The 16,971-nt window shown below is 45.8% G+C and overlaps 1 protein-coding gene across 2 annotated transcripts in view; it reads right to left on the bottom strand.

Annotated features, from left to right (window-relative positions):
* Nucleotides 1-16,971, bottom strand: part of AGAP3 (ArfGAP with GTPase domain, ankyrin repeat and PH domain 3) — a 1,011,227-nt gene that overhangs the window by 483,481 nt on the left and 510,775 nt on the right. For both annotated transcript variants that reach the window (XM_029587235.1, XM_029587233.1), the window contains exon 11: nucleotides 15,646-15,811. In XM_029587235.1, the coding sequence (XP_029443095.1) occupies nucleotides 15,646-15,811 (166 nt within the window). The remainder of the gene's footprint in view (nucleotides 1-15,645; nucleotides 15,812-16,971) is intronic.

The raw sequence follows: 16,971 nt of genomic DNA, 5'->3' as shown, positions 1-16,971 counted from the left end.
CCCCGTCCGCTAGTCCCCTTGACCAAGCAATACACGTAAAGCAATTGCAAACAGCTGTTGTACCAATATACATTACCAGGAAATACATTACCAGGAAACACATTACCAGGAAATACATGAAACACATGTGGGCCTAGAGTCAATACCCATCTCAAAAAACAAAAAAACAAAAAAACACCACAAAAAAAAGAAGAAAAGAGTCCAGGTAAGTAGTCCAGATGTTGATGGAGCCTGCCGAGAGGGTCCAATTCAGGAGGAGAAGTCTAAAATCTTACTCCTGGCTCGCTGATGCAGGGTAAAGAGATACGGGTTCCAAATTTCCAGAAACTGGTCTTGTTTGTTAGCCGACAGGGTAACTTTCGCCGTTATCTGTTCATAGACCACCATCTGATGAAGTTTTAGACGCCATTGAGTAAAGGTTGGCGGGTCTTTATCCATCCAGTGAGACAGAATGGCCTGCTTGGCTAAGAGAAAGCTTTTGCGTAAGAAACGTCCCAGTGCGCTAGTGTGTGACCCCAACCTTGGGTCTGACGAGAGATGGAGTAAGCACAGCTGCGGGTCCCGAGGAATAACACAATCCCACAGCCTCCCCATATAGGCCAAAACTTTCTGCCAGAATATGCTGATAAAGCTGCAGTCCCAAAAGTTATGCCAGAGATTGGCCCCTTCCGACCCACACTTAAAACAAGCGGAAGAGGTGGTCATCTTCCATTGACAGGCTTTAGCCGGGGTAACATAAATTCTGTGTAGCAACTTGAATTGGACTTCCTTTAATTGTACATTATCAGTGTAGTAGCCAATGGTGCGGAAACAAACTTCCAGTTGCTTTGGGGAAAGCTGACTTCGCAAATCCTCATTCCAGCTGTCCGTCAGGTGGTTCAACCAGGTGGTGGAATTCAAAGTGGTAAGTTTCTGAAGCATTGTGGCACAGGAAATCCGATGAGGAGTGGCAGGGAAAATCACCCCTAGCCGCTCTCCCAAAACTCCTGTCTTCGTGGTGTTTTCCCAAGTGGTGATAAAATGTCGGATCTGTAGGTAAGCGTAAAAGTGTGTCTGTGGGAGGCCATATAGCGCCTGTAATTCAGCAAAAGGCAGTAATCCTGGTCCAGTGGGGTTCATTAGCTGCTCAATGTGAGTAAGACCGAACTCAGTCCAATGACGAAAAACAGAGGGGTCCCAACTGGGAGAAAATTGTGGAAGACCCCATATAGTAGCAAATTTTAGCATCCTCCAAGGGACAGAAAGCTGAGAGCACAGTCTTTTCCAGGCCATCCTACACGCCCCAATATATGGAAAGTCTCCCACATGCTTAGGTAAGGCTGACCTTGGGGCAATAAGTAAATTACAAATGTCCAGCGGGTGACACCAATCGCGCAGTAGATCACGTGGTATGAAAAGACTCGTACCCAGTCTTGTAAGTGACATAGGAGCAGGGCCACATTATACAGATGGATGTTGGGACAGGCAAGGCCTCCTTCTTGTTGGGTACGCATAAGCATAGGCATACCAATTCTGGCCTTCTTATTTTGCCAAATAAATGTCCGAAGAGCAGCATTCAACTCTTGTATGTGACACTTCCGAACCCATATGGGCAACATTTGCATGATATACAGCCATTTGGGCAACTCAATCATTTTAAACAGCTGTATCCGTCCCGTGATGGACAGTGGCAGATTCATCCAGTCCGAAAGTTTCCGTTTCGTGTTTTTCAACAATGGCAGGATATTCACATCATATAGATTATTAACATTCACCGGTATTCTAATACCCAGATACTTCATCTCAGAGGTCACCCAACGCAGTGGGAAAACCCCAGGCCAGAGTCCTTTCACTGAACCAAGAATGTCAATAGCTTCCGACTTCTCTCTATTAATTTTTAATCCAGAAAAAACCCCAAATTGTGCTTGAAGTGCTATGACTCTGGGAAGAGAAGCAACTGGGTTTATCACAAAGATCAGAACATCGTCTGCAAAAGCAGCAATTTTAAACTGAGACCCCCTCAACTGCATGCCCTCCACCCCCGAATCATCCTGAATTGTTGTTAATAAGGGGTCAAGGGACAGGATGTAGAGCAATGGTGAGAGAGGGCAACCCTGCCGAACTCCACGGCATAGCTCAAACGGGGCAGACATTAGGCCATTACCTACTATCATGGACTGAGGATGGTGATAAAGGGCTGCAATGCTGTTGAGGACCGTGCCCTGAAAACCATATTTCTGCAAAACAGAAAATAGATAGTCCCACGCCACCCGGTCGAACGCCTTTTCGGCATCAAAACCCACTGCCAAGGCCGGAATGCGGTGTGTCGAGCAATGCGTCATTGCCATCCACAAACTCAGAAGGTGTCTGCTGGCCTTCCGCCCCTTCACAAAGCCCACCTGATTTATGGAGATCAGTTCTGGTAACACCTTACTAAGTCTATTGGCCAGAATCCGGGCAAATAATTTAATATCATAATTTAGTAGAGAGATTGGCCTGTAAGATGCCGGATTAAGGGGATCTTTACCACCCTTTGGGAGTACAGTAATATACACCATTGTGGCTTCTTTAGAGAACCCAACCGTGGGTATACCGAGGAAATAACGTTGTAAAGGATCCCCAACTTCCACTTTTAGTAATTTGTAAAAGTCCGCATTTAGCCCATCCGGGCCTGGAGCCTTATGCGCCTTACTGTCTCCTATGTTGTCCCAAATTTCCTGTGTAGTGATGGGGGCATTCACCACTTCCAATTGGGCAGTACTAATTTTAGGAAGTGTTAATTTGCGAAAAAATTCCGCTTCAGTTACATGTGCCTGTGCAGGTGTATCATTGGTATATAATCCTTCGTAGAAAGCCCGAAAGATTGCACATATCCTGGCGCCCTTGGTATGTCTGGTACCTGAGGTATCCGTTAGCATAGGAATAAACGTCATTCCCCGCTGGGCCCGGACCTGGTTTGCCAATAGTTTCCCCATTTTATTCCCAAACCTATACAGCTTGTGTGCCTGGTGTAATAAATCCCTCTGTGTCCTTTGGTGAATATAACAGTTTAAAGTATAAAGCAGGTCCCTGTAATCACGTTTAGCTTGTGGGGAGGGATGAGTAGTAAGGTACCCCCTAGCCTTAGTGACTGCATTTCCCATGTCTATAAGTTGTTTATTGGCAATCCTCCTCTGTCGTATGACATAGGCTATTATCTCACCCCGGATTGTGGCCTTTCCCGCCTCCCAAAATAGCGCTGGGGTGTCCATATGCTGAGCATTATTAAGGGTGTACTCTCGCCACTTGTCCTGAAGGAAGGAACGGAATCCCACATCTTCCGACAAGTATGCCGGAAAGCGCCATCGGGGCTGATCTGGCTTAGGGCCCCCAAGTTGAACCTCCACCCAAATCATGGTATGGTCGGAGCATTCTTCCGGCCCGATCTCCGCCAGCTTGAGCGCATTAAAGCACTGTGGAGACACAAGAATATAATCAAGGCGAGACATCATGGGATGTGCTCGTGCTATATGAGTATAATTGCGCAATTCCGGGTGAAGAAGTCTCCAGGGATCTACCAGCTGCACCTGATGGCAAAAATAGGGCAATCCTCTATCTTTCCGCTGCCACGGACCTGAGCCCCTGGTGGATCTATCTAACTCGCCATCCATCACCTGATTAAAATCCCCTGCTACAAAAAGTAACCCTTTTTGATGGAGAGAAATAAAGTGTATCAGGTCCTGAAAAAAATCATGGCTATAAACATTGGGGCCATATACGCTGCATAGTGTGACAACCGTACCAAACAATTTTCCAGTGACCAAAACATATCTCCCTTCCTCATCAGAAAAGCTCTGTGCCTCTTCAAACACCACATTTTTCCCAACAAGAATTGCAACACCTCCTTTCCGACCCACCGCCTGAGAGAAGAATACCTGCGCCACCCAATCTCTGGTTAGTTTTCGACATTCGCCTTCAGTAAGGTGTGTTTCCTGCAGTAGTGCAATGTTCGCCTTATGACGCCTCAAAGATTGAAGCACTTTAGCTCGTTTTATGGGAGAGCCCAGACCCGCTACATTCCAGGAAATGCAACGCAGGGTTTCAGCCATATTCTAGAAAGTAGCAGGTATCCCCCCACAACAGTACAGAAGCTTGTATACTCCCATGGGTCCATCCCTCCCAGCCTAGGGAGGACCCCTGAACAGACCCCCAAATCTCATATACTTCATCAAACATGTGCTTTGTCCAGGCCTCAGCATGTGATGCAATAGCAAAAGCCCTAGGGGCCATAGCGAACACCCCCCCCCCCCCACCCCCAATTCCCTTCCCCCTTCTAGAAACCAAATTTGTATCCTCCATTAATAGGAGGAGAAAGACCACCTGATCCACCTCCCTCCAGCTCCCCCACCAACAATGTCCGGTGTTATAACATTATATGACTGAACAATGAACAGAAAAACACAAACCAAACATTTTGTTTCACATGTAAGGTAAGAAAAAACCTTCCCCCTTCTAGAGCTAAGGCACTGAGCCGAGCCTGTCACTCTCCATGTTTCTAACACAGCCAGGTAGCGGCCCTAATAGGAGCGCTTCAGCGGGAATCCATTTTGTCAGTTAGAAATTGCTTCACCTCCGCCACTGACTCAAAGCTACGCCAAACTCCATTATGCTCCATGCGAAGTTTTGCTGGATATTGTAAATTGAACCTCAGTTTCCTTTTGAATAAATCAGCACATAAGGGTGAGAACTCCCGGCGCTTAGCAGACAGAGCTGCGGAATAGTCCTGAAAGAGCATTATTTTATTAGTCTCATAGAGCAGAGAGTCACATTTGCGGAATGCTTGCATAATTTCTGCTTTCTGACTGAAATTCAGGAGACGTGCAATCACCACTCTGGGTTTGGGGGCATCTTGTTTTTTCATCCCCAATCTATGCGCTCTTTCAACAACAAATTTGCCTACCAGATTAGGCAGATTGAGAGCTTCAGGCAGCCATGATTCTAATAAGCGTGCAAGTTCCCTATCTGCCACTGACTCTGGCAACCCCACGAATCTCAGATTGTTCCTTCTTGATCTGTTTTCCAGATCTTCAACTTTGGTTTCTAAGTCCGAGATTTGTTTGAGCATTGTGCCCTGTTTCTGTAAGAGACTCTGCGTCTCAGCTTCCACATCAGCCACACGTTGCTGGGTATCTGCTACTTGCTGTTTTATTTCCAAAAGTGTTTCATTGCCCAAATTGATTTTTTGCACCAAGTCACTGAACCTCGGTTCAAGCGCCTTGACAACCGCCCCGGTCACTTCACTCACGAGATCCGTCGTTCCCGTCGCGGGTCCAGGGCTCGGGGGGCCGGCGGCCATTTTGGCCTCACTCTGCCGAGTGGGAAGCTTGTCTTTTCTCTGCGGTTTCGCGGACATGGCGGCCTCGTCGGTGCAAAAAAAAGCTGTAATCGGCTTCTGTGTTCCCTGCTCTGTTGGGGACGCCACTTTGCTCAAAAATTCGATGCCTGTAATCGCTGCGAGGTGGTGGGGGAGCCAGGAGCACGGTCTGCACGCAGCTTACCGGCTCATCAGGTCACGTGGTCTCCTCTCTTATTAGTTTTACATGTATCACCTAGTGACTTCATTGTGTGTTCACTGGTCTTTGTACTTTTTGAAAGCGTAAACAACCGCTTAATGTTTACTTATTCCATTCTACTCAGTTTATAGACCTCAATCGTATCTCCCCCCTCAGCCATCACTTCTCCAAGCTGAAGATTCCTAACTGCTTTAGCCTGAATCATTCCATCCCTTTTATCATCTTGGTCGCCCTTCTCTGTACTTTTTCTAATTCTGTTATATCTTTTTTGAGATGTGGTCACCACAACTGCACACAATACTCAAGATTAGGTCACACCATGTAGCAATTCAGAGGCATTATGATATTCTCTGTTTTATTCTCCATTCCTTTTCTAATAATTCCTAATATTCTATTTGCTATCTTGGCCACTGCTGCACACTGACAAGAAGATTTCAATGTATTTTCAACGATGACACCTAGATCGTTGAAAATACATTGGTGACTTATTTATTTATTTATTTTATTTAAAGGTTTTCTATACCGACATTCGTAGGGACACATCATATCGGTTTACAGGGAACAAGATATACAGCATGGTAGCATTACAAGAACTATTATCAATAATGGGAACTGGTAACTGATAACAATAATGAAAAATAGCATTGTGTATCTATAATTTGGGTTACTCTTCCCTATGTGGTAGATTTTCAAATGTATGCGCGGGCGTACATGTGCAAGCGCTAACCGGCATGCACACATATATGCCCGACTTTATAACATGCGTACGCATGTTATAAAATTGGGGGTCGGCACAATTGTGCACCCTGCATGTGCCGACGCCCGTGGGCTTCCCCCGTTCCCTACCCCCTAGCCTGACCTTCCCAACCCTTCCCCTAGCCTTTCCACCCCTAACCCTAACCTATCCCCCCCCCCCCCCCCCCCCCCCCCAAAATGATTATCTCATCTTTTGTGCCTGCCTGGAGACAGGCGGAAGCTGCGTGCGCCGGCACGCAATCCTCCGACAAAGCGGCAAATGGCCGCTGTGCTGCAGGCCTCTGGCACCGCCCCCACCCCTTTTATAAAGCCCCGGGACTTAGACATGTCCTGGGGCTTTATGTGCGTCGCCGGGCCTTTATAAAATAGGCCCGGCGCGCGTAAGGCTTTTAAAATCAGCCTACTATTCATCTTTCGCCATTGGGAAAATTTATCATTTAGCCCTACTTTCTGTTTTCTGCCTTTTAACCAGTTCCCTATCCACAATAGGACACTGACCCCTATCCCATGACATTTTAATTTCCTAAGAGGTCTCTCATGAGGGACTTTGTGAAATGCTTTCTGGAAATCCAGACACACGATCAACTGGCTCACCTTTATCCACATGTTTATTTACTCCCTCAAATAAAAGTAGCAGACTGATGAGGCAAGACTTCCCTTGGATAAATGCATGTTTGCTTTGCCCATTAAAATATTTCTAACTATATGTTCAGCAATTTTGTTTTTTATGATAGTTGCTAACATTTTCCCTGACACAGACATCAAACTCACTGGTCTGTAGTTTCTTAGATCACCCTTTGTCCCCTTTCCAGTCATTAAATCAAATTTGATGATATGATCACTATTGCCAAGTGGCCCCACCACTGTTACCTCTCATACCAAATCATGCGCTACACTAAGAATTTGAGATAAAATAGCTACCTCTCTCATTAGTTCCCGAAGCAATTGCTCCATAAATTAGTTATTTAGTCCATCTACAAATTTTCTCTCTCTAGCATGTCCTGATGTTACATTTACCCAGTCAATATTGGAGTAATTGAAATCACCCATCATTACTACATTGCCAAATTGGTTAGCTTCCCTAATTTCTCTTAGCATTTCATTTTTCAGCTTATCATTTGGCCAAGTGGACAGTAGTATATTCCTATCGCAATACTCTTTCCCATCACACATTTCTCCCATAAAGATTTTAAGGTATATTTATTCCCAAACATAAAGTGCCACCCCCTCCCTAACAAATTGATCCACCTCATCGTTGCGATATAATTTGTACCCTGGTATAACACTGTCCCATTGGTTATCTTCCTTCCACCAGACTCTGAGACTTCTTCATTCACTGCTACACACTCTGACTCTCCCATCTTACTTCTTACACTTCTGGCACTGGCATACAGACATTTCAAAGTACGCTTTTTGTTTATATTAATCTCTCCTTTTCATTTGACAGGGATAATTTGGAATCCTTTAACTCAGGTGGTTCTTTACTTATATACACAAGGACTACTTTTGCTTTCACTGGAACCTCTCTGTTGCGATACCCTAATTCTTCTGTTTCATTAGTATCAGTCAACTATACCTCCCTCTGAACCATGTGCTGTTGAGCGACTGTTGGATTTCTCCCCTGCTCTAGTTTAAAACCTGCTCTTTCTCCTTTTAAAAGGTTAGAACCAGCAGCCTGGTTCCATCCTGGTTAAAGTGGAGCCTGTCCTTTCAGAAAAGTCTCCCCCTTCCCCAAAAGGTTGCCCAGCTCCTACAAAACTGAATCTCTCTTCCTTGCACCATCGTCTCATCCACGCATTGGGACTCCGGAGCTCTGCCTGCCTCTGGGGCCTGCATATGGAACAGGAAGCATTTCAGAGAATGCTACCCTGGGGGTTCTGAACATCAACTTTCTACCTAAGAGAGTTAAATTTGGCTTCCAGATCCTCCCTCCCACATCTTCCTGTCACTGGTGCTTACATGTTCCACGACTGCCGGTGATACATGAGTTCTGCCACCTTCGCAGGAGGCAGGTAATTTACCAGGCAATTCTCACATCCACCAGCCACTCAGCTATCTACTAATAGCTAAGTGGCTATTAGTATCCTAATAATTCTATCACCAACTATGATGGCCAACCTAGCCCTTCCTTCCTAGGTAATAGCACTGGGAGACTCGTCCTCTCTGTGAGAAGACAATGCATTAACTGGAGAGCAGGCCCTTGCTACCGGATCACTTCATAAGAACATCAGGGTGATGCTCTCCAAACAGGTGACCTTTGTCTTGCAAGGCAGTACCAGGCTGCTAGACCTACAGTTGAGTCTTGACTGCTACATCCCTGAAGGTCTCATCTATAAAACTCTCTGTCTGCCTTAGTTCCTCCAAGTCTGCCACTCCAGCCTGCAGAGATTGGATTTATTCTCTGAGAGCCAGAAGCTCTTTGCACTGGGTACACTCATACAACCTCTCACTGGCGGATAAAAAATCATACACGTAACATTTGATGCAGAAGACTGGAAGGCCCCCCACCCTTGCTGCTGGATTGCTGCCTTCATCTAAATTTTCTTCAGTTCTTAGTTAAGTTTAGGTTGCTAAGACAGTAGGAATGTGTAAATAAGAGTCCTTTAAATTTATTGGTATATTCACTATTAATATGGTAGTGAGCAATGGGATAATTAAACTTTTGATAAGGCCAGGGGCAATCCTGTGTTGCAGATAAAAGGCTGATTGATTTTTAATGTGAAAGTGTCTCCTGACTATAAATCAAAGGATGAGCTAGGGGTGGGGAGGGGAGGGAGGGAAAGACAAATATACACAAACTTGAAGCTTTTTCCTACCTCTTGGCTAGGTTTTTATAACAAACTCACAAACTCTAAGCCTTTACTTACATTTAGGCTTGTTGGTTTTTTGTTTTTTTTAAACATACACACACTAAAGACTAGACCCCAAAAGTTTACCTCTCCCCAAGAAGGTAGGAAGTATAATGGATTGATTAATGTGAAAGTCTGATACTACCTTAGGTATGAACTTAGAGTGAGTGCGGAGTACCGCCCAGTCCTGCAGACGTTTAGTGTAAGGCGGATAGGTAACTAGGGGCTATACCTCACTAACTGCGAGCAGATGTTATTGCCAAAAGAAAGATCACTTTCCATGTGAGATAGCGAAGATCACAGGATTGGAGAGGCTTGAATGGTGGTTTCATGAGCCGACCCAAACCCAGATTCAGGTCCCAAGAATGGGCGGGAGGGCACAGAGGAGGCTTGAGGTGAAGCAAGCCCTTCAGAAAACATATTACGAGGGGTTGTACTGAAATAGGAACATCCCCGACACCTCTATGGACAGCAGCTTCCACACTGACATGCATTCTGATGGAGGAGGTTTTTAGACCTGATTCTGACAAGTGCCAGAGATAGTCTAGAAACTTCGTAGTGGAACAGGTAAAGGGATCAAGGGATTGAGAAGAAAACCATGATTTAAACCGGTTCCATTTGTAAAGATAAGATTTTCTCGTGGAAGGCTTCCGTGAAGCAATCAGGACATGGGAAACTGGCTCCGAAAGGTTAAGTGGCTGAAGAATTAACATTTCAACATCCAGGCCGTCAGAGACAAGGCCTGAAGATTGGGGTGGCCTAGGCACCCGTCGTTCTGAGTGATCAGAAGAGGGTCCTTTCCCAAAGGAATGTGCCTGCGAATGGAGAGATCCTGAAGTATTGGAAACCTCACTTGGCGAGGCCAGTGAGGTGCTATCAGGATCATGCGTCCCTTGTCCTGACGTAACTTCACGAGAGTCTTCCTTGTGTCTAAAAATCGACGATATGGGCTCCCAGCCAAGGTTGGAAGCATCGTTGGTGAGAATTATTTGAGGGTCTGGAGCCTGGAAGGGCAGGCCTTGGAGGAGATTGATCTGATTTTGCCACCAGGCTACAGACTGACGAAGTGAGTCGGTGATGTGGACAGTGGTCGATAGAGATTGGACAGACTGAGTCCATTGTGACCTTAGAGTCCACTGCATGACTCTCATGGCCAAGTGGGCCATTGGGGTAACCTCTATTGAGGACGCCATGTGTCCTAGCAGGATGAGGAAGTGGCGTGCAGTTGTGCGGTGCTGAGACTGTAGCTGGTGAGCGAGAGAGATGAGAGTGAGAGCTCGCTGTCGAGGCAGAAATGCCTTTGGCCTGCAAGTGTCCAAGTCTGTCCCTATGAATGATAAAGTTTGAGATGGGACTAAGCAGGATTTCGCATAGTTGACGAGAAATCCTAGCGAAATCAGAATGTGTAAAGTAAGATGTAGGGACGACAGAGCAGCTTGCTGAGTGGGAGCCCTGATCAACCAACCGTCTAGATAGGGGTAGACGTGAACACCTTGAGTCCTGAGGAAGGCTGCTACTACTACGAGGCACTTCGTTAAGACTCGTGGTGCAGATCCCAGGCCGAATGGTAGCACTCGGTACTGATAGTGCTTGGGGCCTACCAGAAATCTCAGGAACTTTCGATGAGATGGCGTTATCGCAATATGTGTGTACGCATCTTGGAGATCAAGAGAGCAGAGCCAGTCTCCTTTTTGCAGAAGAGGAAGGAGGGAACCCAAGGTCACCATCTTGAACTTTTCTCGGTGGAGCTACTTGTTGAGGACGTATAGGTCCAGAATTGGACGAACGCTGCATGATTTTTTAGGGATTAGAAAGTACCGGGAATAGAATCCTAGGGCTTGTTGGGAGTTGGGCACTGACTCTATTGCTCTGGACTGGAGGAGGAAGGAAACCTCCTGCTCCAGGAGAAGTGAGTGGTCAGATGTTCTCCACATTGGTAGAGGTGGGGAGTCCGGTAGGATGGAGAGAAAGTTTAGGTGATAACCTTGTGAGATTATGGCAAGGACCCACTGGTTTGAGGTGACTATGTGCCATCTCTGTTGTTGAATCAACCTCCCACTGGAATCTGAGGCAGTGGAAACTGGCTGCTGCTCTCTATGCAGGAGTCAAAAGCCGGAAGCAGGGCCCGGCTGAGGAGCTGCCTGCGGCTTTTGTTTCCGCAATTGACGAGACTGAGCCTTTTGGAAAGGTCTCTGGAATGAGTTCTAGACCATTATTCTTTGGACAGAAGAATGACTTTTTAGTATCCTTCCTGAAAGGCTGTTTGGAGGAATACTCAGAGGGCATCAGAAAGAGCTGGCGAAGGGTCTCATGATGGTCCTTGAGTTCCGCCACTGTCCGCTGAATCTGTTCGCCAAACAGATTGTCTCCTATGCAGGGCAGATCAGATAATCTGCCTTGAACTTCAGGGCGCAAGTCCAAAGACCTAAGCCAGGCCCATCTTCTTGCCAAAATAGCAGTTGCAGATACCCTGGAAGCGGTGTCAAAGATATCATGAGAGGATCTTATTTCATGCTTCCCTGCCTCGAAAACCTTGTGTACCCGGGTTTGAAGCTGTTCCTAGAATTGCTGAGGCAGGGATCTGCAAAGTCCTGTATCTGCTTGAATAAGACCCTGTTGTACTGGGTCATATACAGCTGGTAGGAGGCGATCTGAGAGATAAGCATTGATCCCAGAAGACACGCCAGCCAATGGCATCCAGGAATTTATGTTCCTTACCTGGGGGAAAGGGAGAATGGGGGTTTTTGATCTTTTTGCCCTCTTTTGGGCCAATTCTACAACCACAGATTGGTGATCCAGCTGAGGTTTCTGGAATCCTGGGGCTGACTGGACCAAATATGTGGTATCAGCTTTTCTGTTGACTGGAGCAACAGAACCAGGGTGTTCCCAGTTCATTTTAAGGAGATCCAAAAGAACCTGGTGAATAGGGATGGAGGTTATTTCCTTGGGAGCATCCAGGAATTGTAACAGCTCCATCATTTGGTGCCTATCATCTTGCTCAGTCTGTAATTGGAAGGGAACCAATTCAGACATTTCCTTCACAAAATTTATGAAGGACAAGTCCTCTGGAGGAGAATGCTTCCTACTTTCAGTAGGAGAAGGTGGCAACGGTAAATCATCGGTGACTTGAGATGAATCGTCAGTCCAGGTGTCATAGGGATCAGCACCTGTTCCTGTAGAAACCTGAGAAGGACGGGACGATGGTATTCCTGAAGGTCCTGGTCTAGGATCTGAAGCCATCGAGGGAAGTACTGGAGGCACCGATGAAGGCCTCGAGGGATGGATCACTGGTGCCGATGGGCACATCGGCATCGATGGTTGAGGCATCAGAAGGATACCCGATGGAGGAATGCGGAACGGTGTTTCCCCTTCCAATGACAGGGTAAGCGGGGAAGGCACCGAAGCCATTGGTGACCCAGGATCCATCGGTGGAAAAGCGGCTATGAGCGCTTCCATCTTTGAGAGCAGTGGTGCCAATGCTGCCGGAATGGGATCGATGGTCAGTTCCGCGACCGGCACCGATTTTGGCACCAGGGGACCTTGGAGTCTGTACATCACCTTATCGATGGCCTCCTGAACCATCCGGTCCAGTTCTTCACGGAGACCTGGAGCAAGCAGCCCCGGCTCCAGAAGGAAAGAAGGAGGCAGAGGCATAGCTGGAGGAACCACCGTTAAAGGCGGTGTCCTAGCTCCCAATACCCGTCTGGGTGAGGGTTGCCTCGGTGACCCAGTCGCAGAAAGGGTCGGTGCCTTTTATTTATTTATTTATTTATTTATTTATTGTTTTTGTTATACCGAGTTTCATGATAGGCATCACATCAACCCGGTTTACAAATAACAAGGAGTGTAAAGCATAACGTAACGTAAAAAACAATATTTTCAATAAGAACCTTAAACTTTAAATACAGTGAATCAGAAAAAGGGAGAGGGAAAGTTACAAAAAACAAGGAAAATAAACTTGGGATGGAAGGGGAGAAATTGAACAGCACATTTACATTTCAGCCTATTGATACATTAGAATAGCAAGTGAAAAAATAAGACTATGAAACGGTACATAGGTAATCAAATGAATAAATATGACACAGTTGTGAATGGTAATAGTATGATAAATATTCAGCAGGAATTAGTGAGAGAGGGTTTGAGGTTGGTTGATTCGTGTTTACATTCCATTATTGCATACGAGTTAGTGCTAGTGAGAGGAGGTTTTATTCAAGGCTTGGAAATGCTTTTCTGGATGGTGTTTCTTCGATGGCGGCTCGGACGATGATTTTCCTTCATCGATGGTCCAAGACTTCTGGTGTCGATGCCAATGTTTTTCTCTATGATCCCCTCGGTCCTGAGGGGGAGTAGAGGTAGTCGAAGGCTGAGAAGTCGTTTACGCCGGACGGTCACCGGCCGGTGGCTGATACTGGCGTACAGTGGACGGTGCCGGTTCAGATGACGTCGATGCAATTGACGGCATCGGAGTTTGAGAATGGAAGAGAAGTTCCATTTTCTCCATTCTGGCATTGCGACCTTTTGGTGTCTTTAAGGCACATTTGGTGCAAGTCAGGACATCATGCTCGCACCCGAGACACATTACACAGACTTTATGCGGGTCTGTTATGGACATGGTGCGAGTACAGTCCGGGCACCGACGGAACCCCGACACCATGGCCTTTGAAAGAATTTAGCCGCAGTACGGTCAACGGCCAGTAGGCCACGAGGGCCAAACTCGACGGGAATCGACCAAAAAGAGGTAAAAACGTACCAGAGTACCGCGGAGTCAAAAATTCGGAGGGACCCCTATGGGGTATGAAAGTTTTTAGTAATTCCGTGAGGAAAATTCCTGTCAGTAATCTCTGTGGAGTCCTTAACCCACGTAGTTACTACTGCGCGGAAAAAAGAAGACTGAAGAGGGACCCCTGCTGGCTGCAGGTTTAGTGCCATGCTGGGCATGCCCAGTAGGTGCCAGTCGAAGTTCTAGAAACTTTGACAAAAGTGTTCCGTGATTTGACTCCATCCTGTGATGTCACCCATATGTGAGGACTACCATCCTGCTTGTCCTGTGAGAACATCTTTTCCACCTCCTCCAGAAGGGCATTCCTGTCATCAACATCCTCTCCATGAAGAAACATTTCCTGATATTGGTTCTCAGTCGCCCTCCATGGAGTTTCATTTCATGACCCCTAGTTCTACCAATTTCTTTCTGATGGAAAAGGCTTAACGATTGTGTATCACTGAAACCTTTCAAGTATCTGAAGGTCAGCATCATATCTCCCCTGCACCTCCTCTTTTCCAGGATGTACATATTCAGATCCTTCAGCTTCTTCTCATAAGTCTTCCGAAGCTCACCCCACACCATTTCTGTTGTTCTTCTTTGAACTAACTCCATTTTGTTTCTATTCTTTTAGAGATATGGGCTCAAGTACTGAACGCAGTACTCAAGGTGAGGCCTCACCAAAAACCTATAAAAGGGCATCACCACCTCCTTTTTCTTACTGATTATTCCTCTCTCTATGCAGCCCAGAATTCTTCTGGCTTTAGCTAATGCCTTGTCACATTGCTTCGCCACCTTCAGTTCACTCCCACAGTCCGTGCACATCATATACAGCTCTTTTGGATTATCGCATACCAGATGCATGACTGCACTTCTTGGCAATGAATCCCAGCTGCCAAATCCTCAACCAGTCCTCAAGCTTTCTTAAATCACTTTTTATTTTCTCTACTTCTTCAGGTGTGTTTACTCTGTTGCAAATCTTAGCATCATCTGCAAATGGACAGATTTTACCTTCTATCCCTTCCACAATGTTGTTCACAAGGATATTGAACACAACTAGTCCCAAAAGTGATCCCTGTTGCACTCCACATAACACTATTCTTTCTTCAGAGTAGATCCCATTTATTTATTTATTTATTTTCTATACCAACGTTCATATGCATATCACATCGGTTTACAGATCAACGGGGATAAACAAACGCTGTGAAATACATTTATACAGTTACAATTAACAAGGGGATAAAGGAACGAGATTGCAATTCACTCCACTGCCAAGCTTCTCATTTTGTTCAATAGTCTCCTATGCGGGACTGTATCAAAAGCTTTACTAAAATCAAGTGAATCACATCAAGGGCTCTTCCCTGATCCAATTCTCTAGTCACCCAATCAAAAAAAATCAATCAGATTCATCTGACAGGACCTTCCCCTGGTGAATCCATGCTGCCTCGGGTCGAGCAACCCACCGGATTGTGGATAGTTCACTATCCTTTCTTTCAGCAGCTTCTCCATTAATTTTCCCACCACTGAGGTGAGGCTAACTGGCCTGCAGTTTCCAGCCTCCTTTCTTCTACCACTCTTTTGTAGCGGGACCACCACCGCTCTCTTCTCCAATCTCGCGGCACTTCTGTTTCCAGGTTGTATGTATTATTGTGATTTATGAGTGTTTATTGTAACTTGCATTGGACATGGCTGTGAAAAGATGGGCTAGAAAACTGGCAAACAAACAAACAAATAAATAAATAAATATTACCTGTGTTGGCTGTCAGTTGAGTGGGGCTCCTATCCTTAGCCAGCCCGTTTGTTTTAGGGCTAGCGCTGGGGGCCCCACCTATCGCCCTTGGGGGTCTCTTTCCTGGCACTTTCACAGTCGTCCTCAACAAATCTATCTCTTTGCCATGAACATTCTGCATGTAATCCTAAGAGATAGAGAGAGAAGTATGAAAATAAGGAATCCTCAAACAGTGATTCAGAGACTGCACATAATGGGGAGAATTTTAAATAGTTTACATTGTTTGCACTGTATGGTGCACTTTTAGCAAATTTTCAAAGGAAAAACAATGTGTGATGAAAATCAGCAGTCAGAACGTATGCAGGATAAACGTGCTAAGGTGAGCAGACCCAAATGCATACATATTAGTATGCATGCTTTTAAACCTTCCAATTTGTGCGCTGTTTTACTCCCCTCATGAATGATCTTTTCAACCTCATTATGGAAGCCAGGGCATATGTTTACTAAATATTTATATACTGCCTATTTACCATTGGCGTACTATTATTTTGTCCTCAGAATAAAGAGACTGATATGGAGTCTGCACACAGGGACGGACGGAGAGATGAGATATGTGAAAGAAAAGCAGCCCTGGAGCCATACCTGTGAAATCTCCAAGCTGAGGCCTTTCAGCCAGCACTACCAGGAAGGCATATTCAGCATCAGCAAGAGCAGAAAGGAAGAGTCCAGGCCTCCTCTCTGCAGTCTGAAAGCGGTCAGCAGCCTCCTGCTTTTATTACAACCCATAAAACGCTAATTCTTCCAGCAGCCTCCTCACTAATTACCCAGCTAGTTCTCTCATTTCACTTTATGACTGGAATTAACAGTGAGTTCAGAGCGTGTAAAGCTATTAAGATGTGTGATTAAGCCACATTCAATTAGTTTCTACAAACAATTTAATTGATGTTGCAGATAGAATTAACAGAAGGTGATTGTGTGAATGCCTTTGCTGGCTGGAACACAGAGATCTCTACACAGATACTCTGGGGTAGGCACACAAACCAAGAGCAGAAAACATAAGATGGCAGAAAATGACCATAAGGCCCAACCAGGCGATCCAATCGCATTCCTAGAGCAATGCTATGAGATTCACATTTTTCTCAGGCTCCCCCCCCCCCCCCCCACCCACTCTTCACAATTAGGGATCTTCTGTGCACATCCAAGACTTTCTTGCATTCTGCTACTTTTGCCTCAACCACCTGATTCAGATTCATGAAACTTAACTGGCACATCTGTGATACTGTCACACACACACATATATATACGTTACCCTACAACCCGTGACCCCAGTGATCCCTATCACACATA

Source organism: Rhinatrema bivittatum, chromosome 2 (assembly GCF_901001135.1).
Source record: "Rhinatrema bivittatum chromosome 2, aRhiBiv1.1, whole genome shotgun sequence".
NCBI lineage: Eukaryota > Metazoa > Chordata > Amphibia > Gymnophiona > Rhinatrematidae > Rhinatrema > Rhinatrema bivittatum.
Note: the sequence above shows the minus strand (reverse complement) of the source record. Positions and strands in the feature narration are given on the sequence as shown.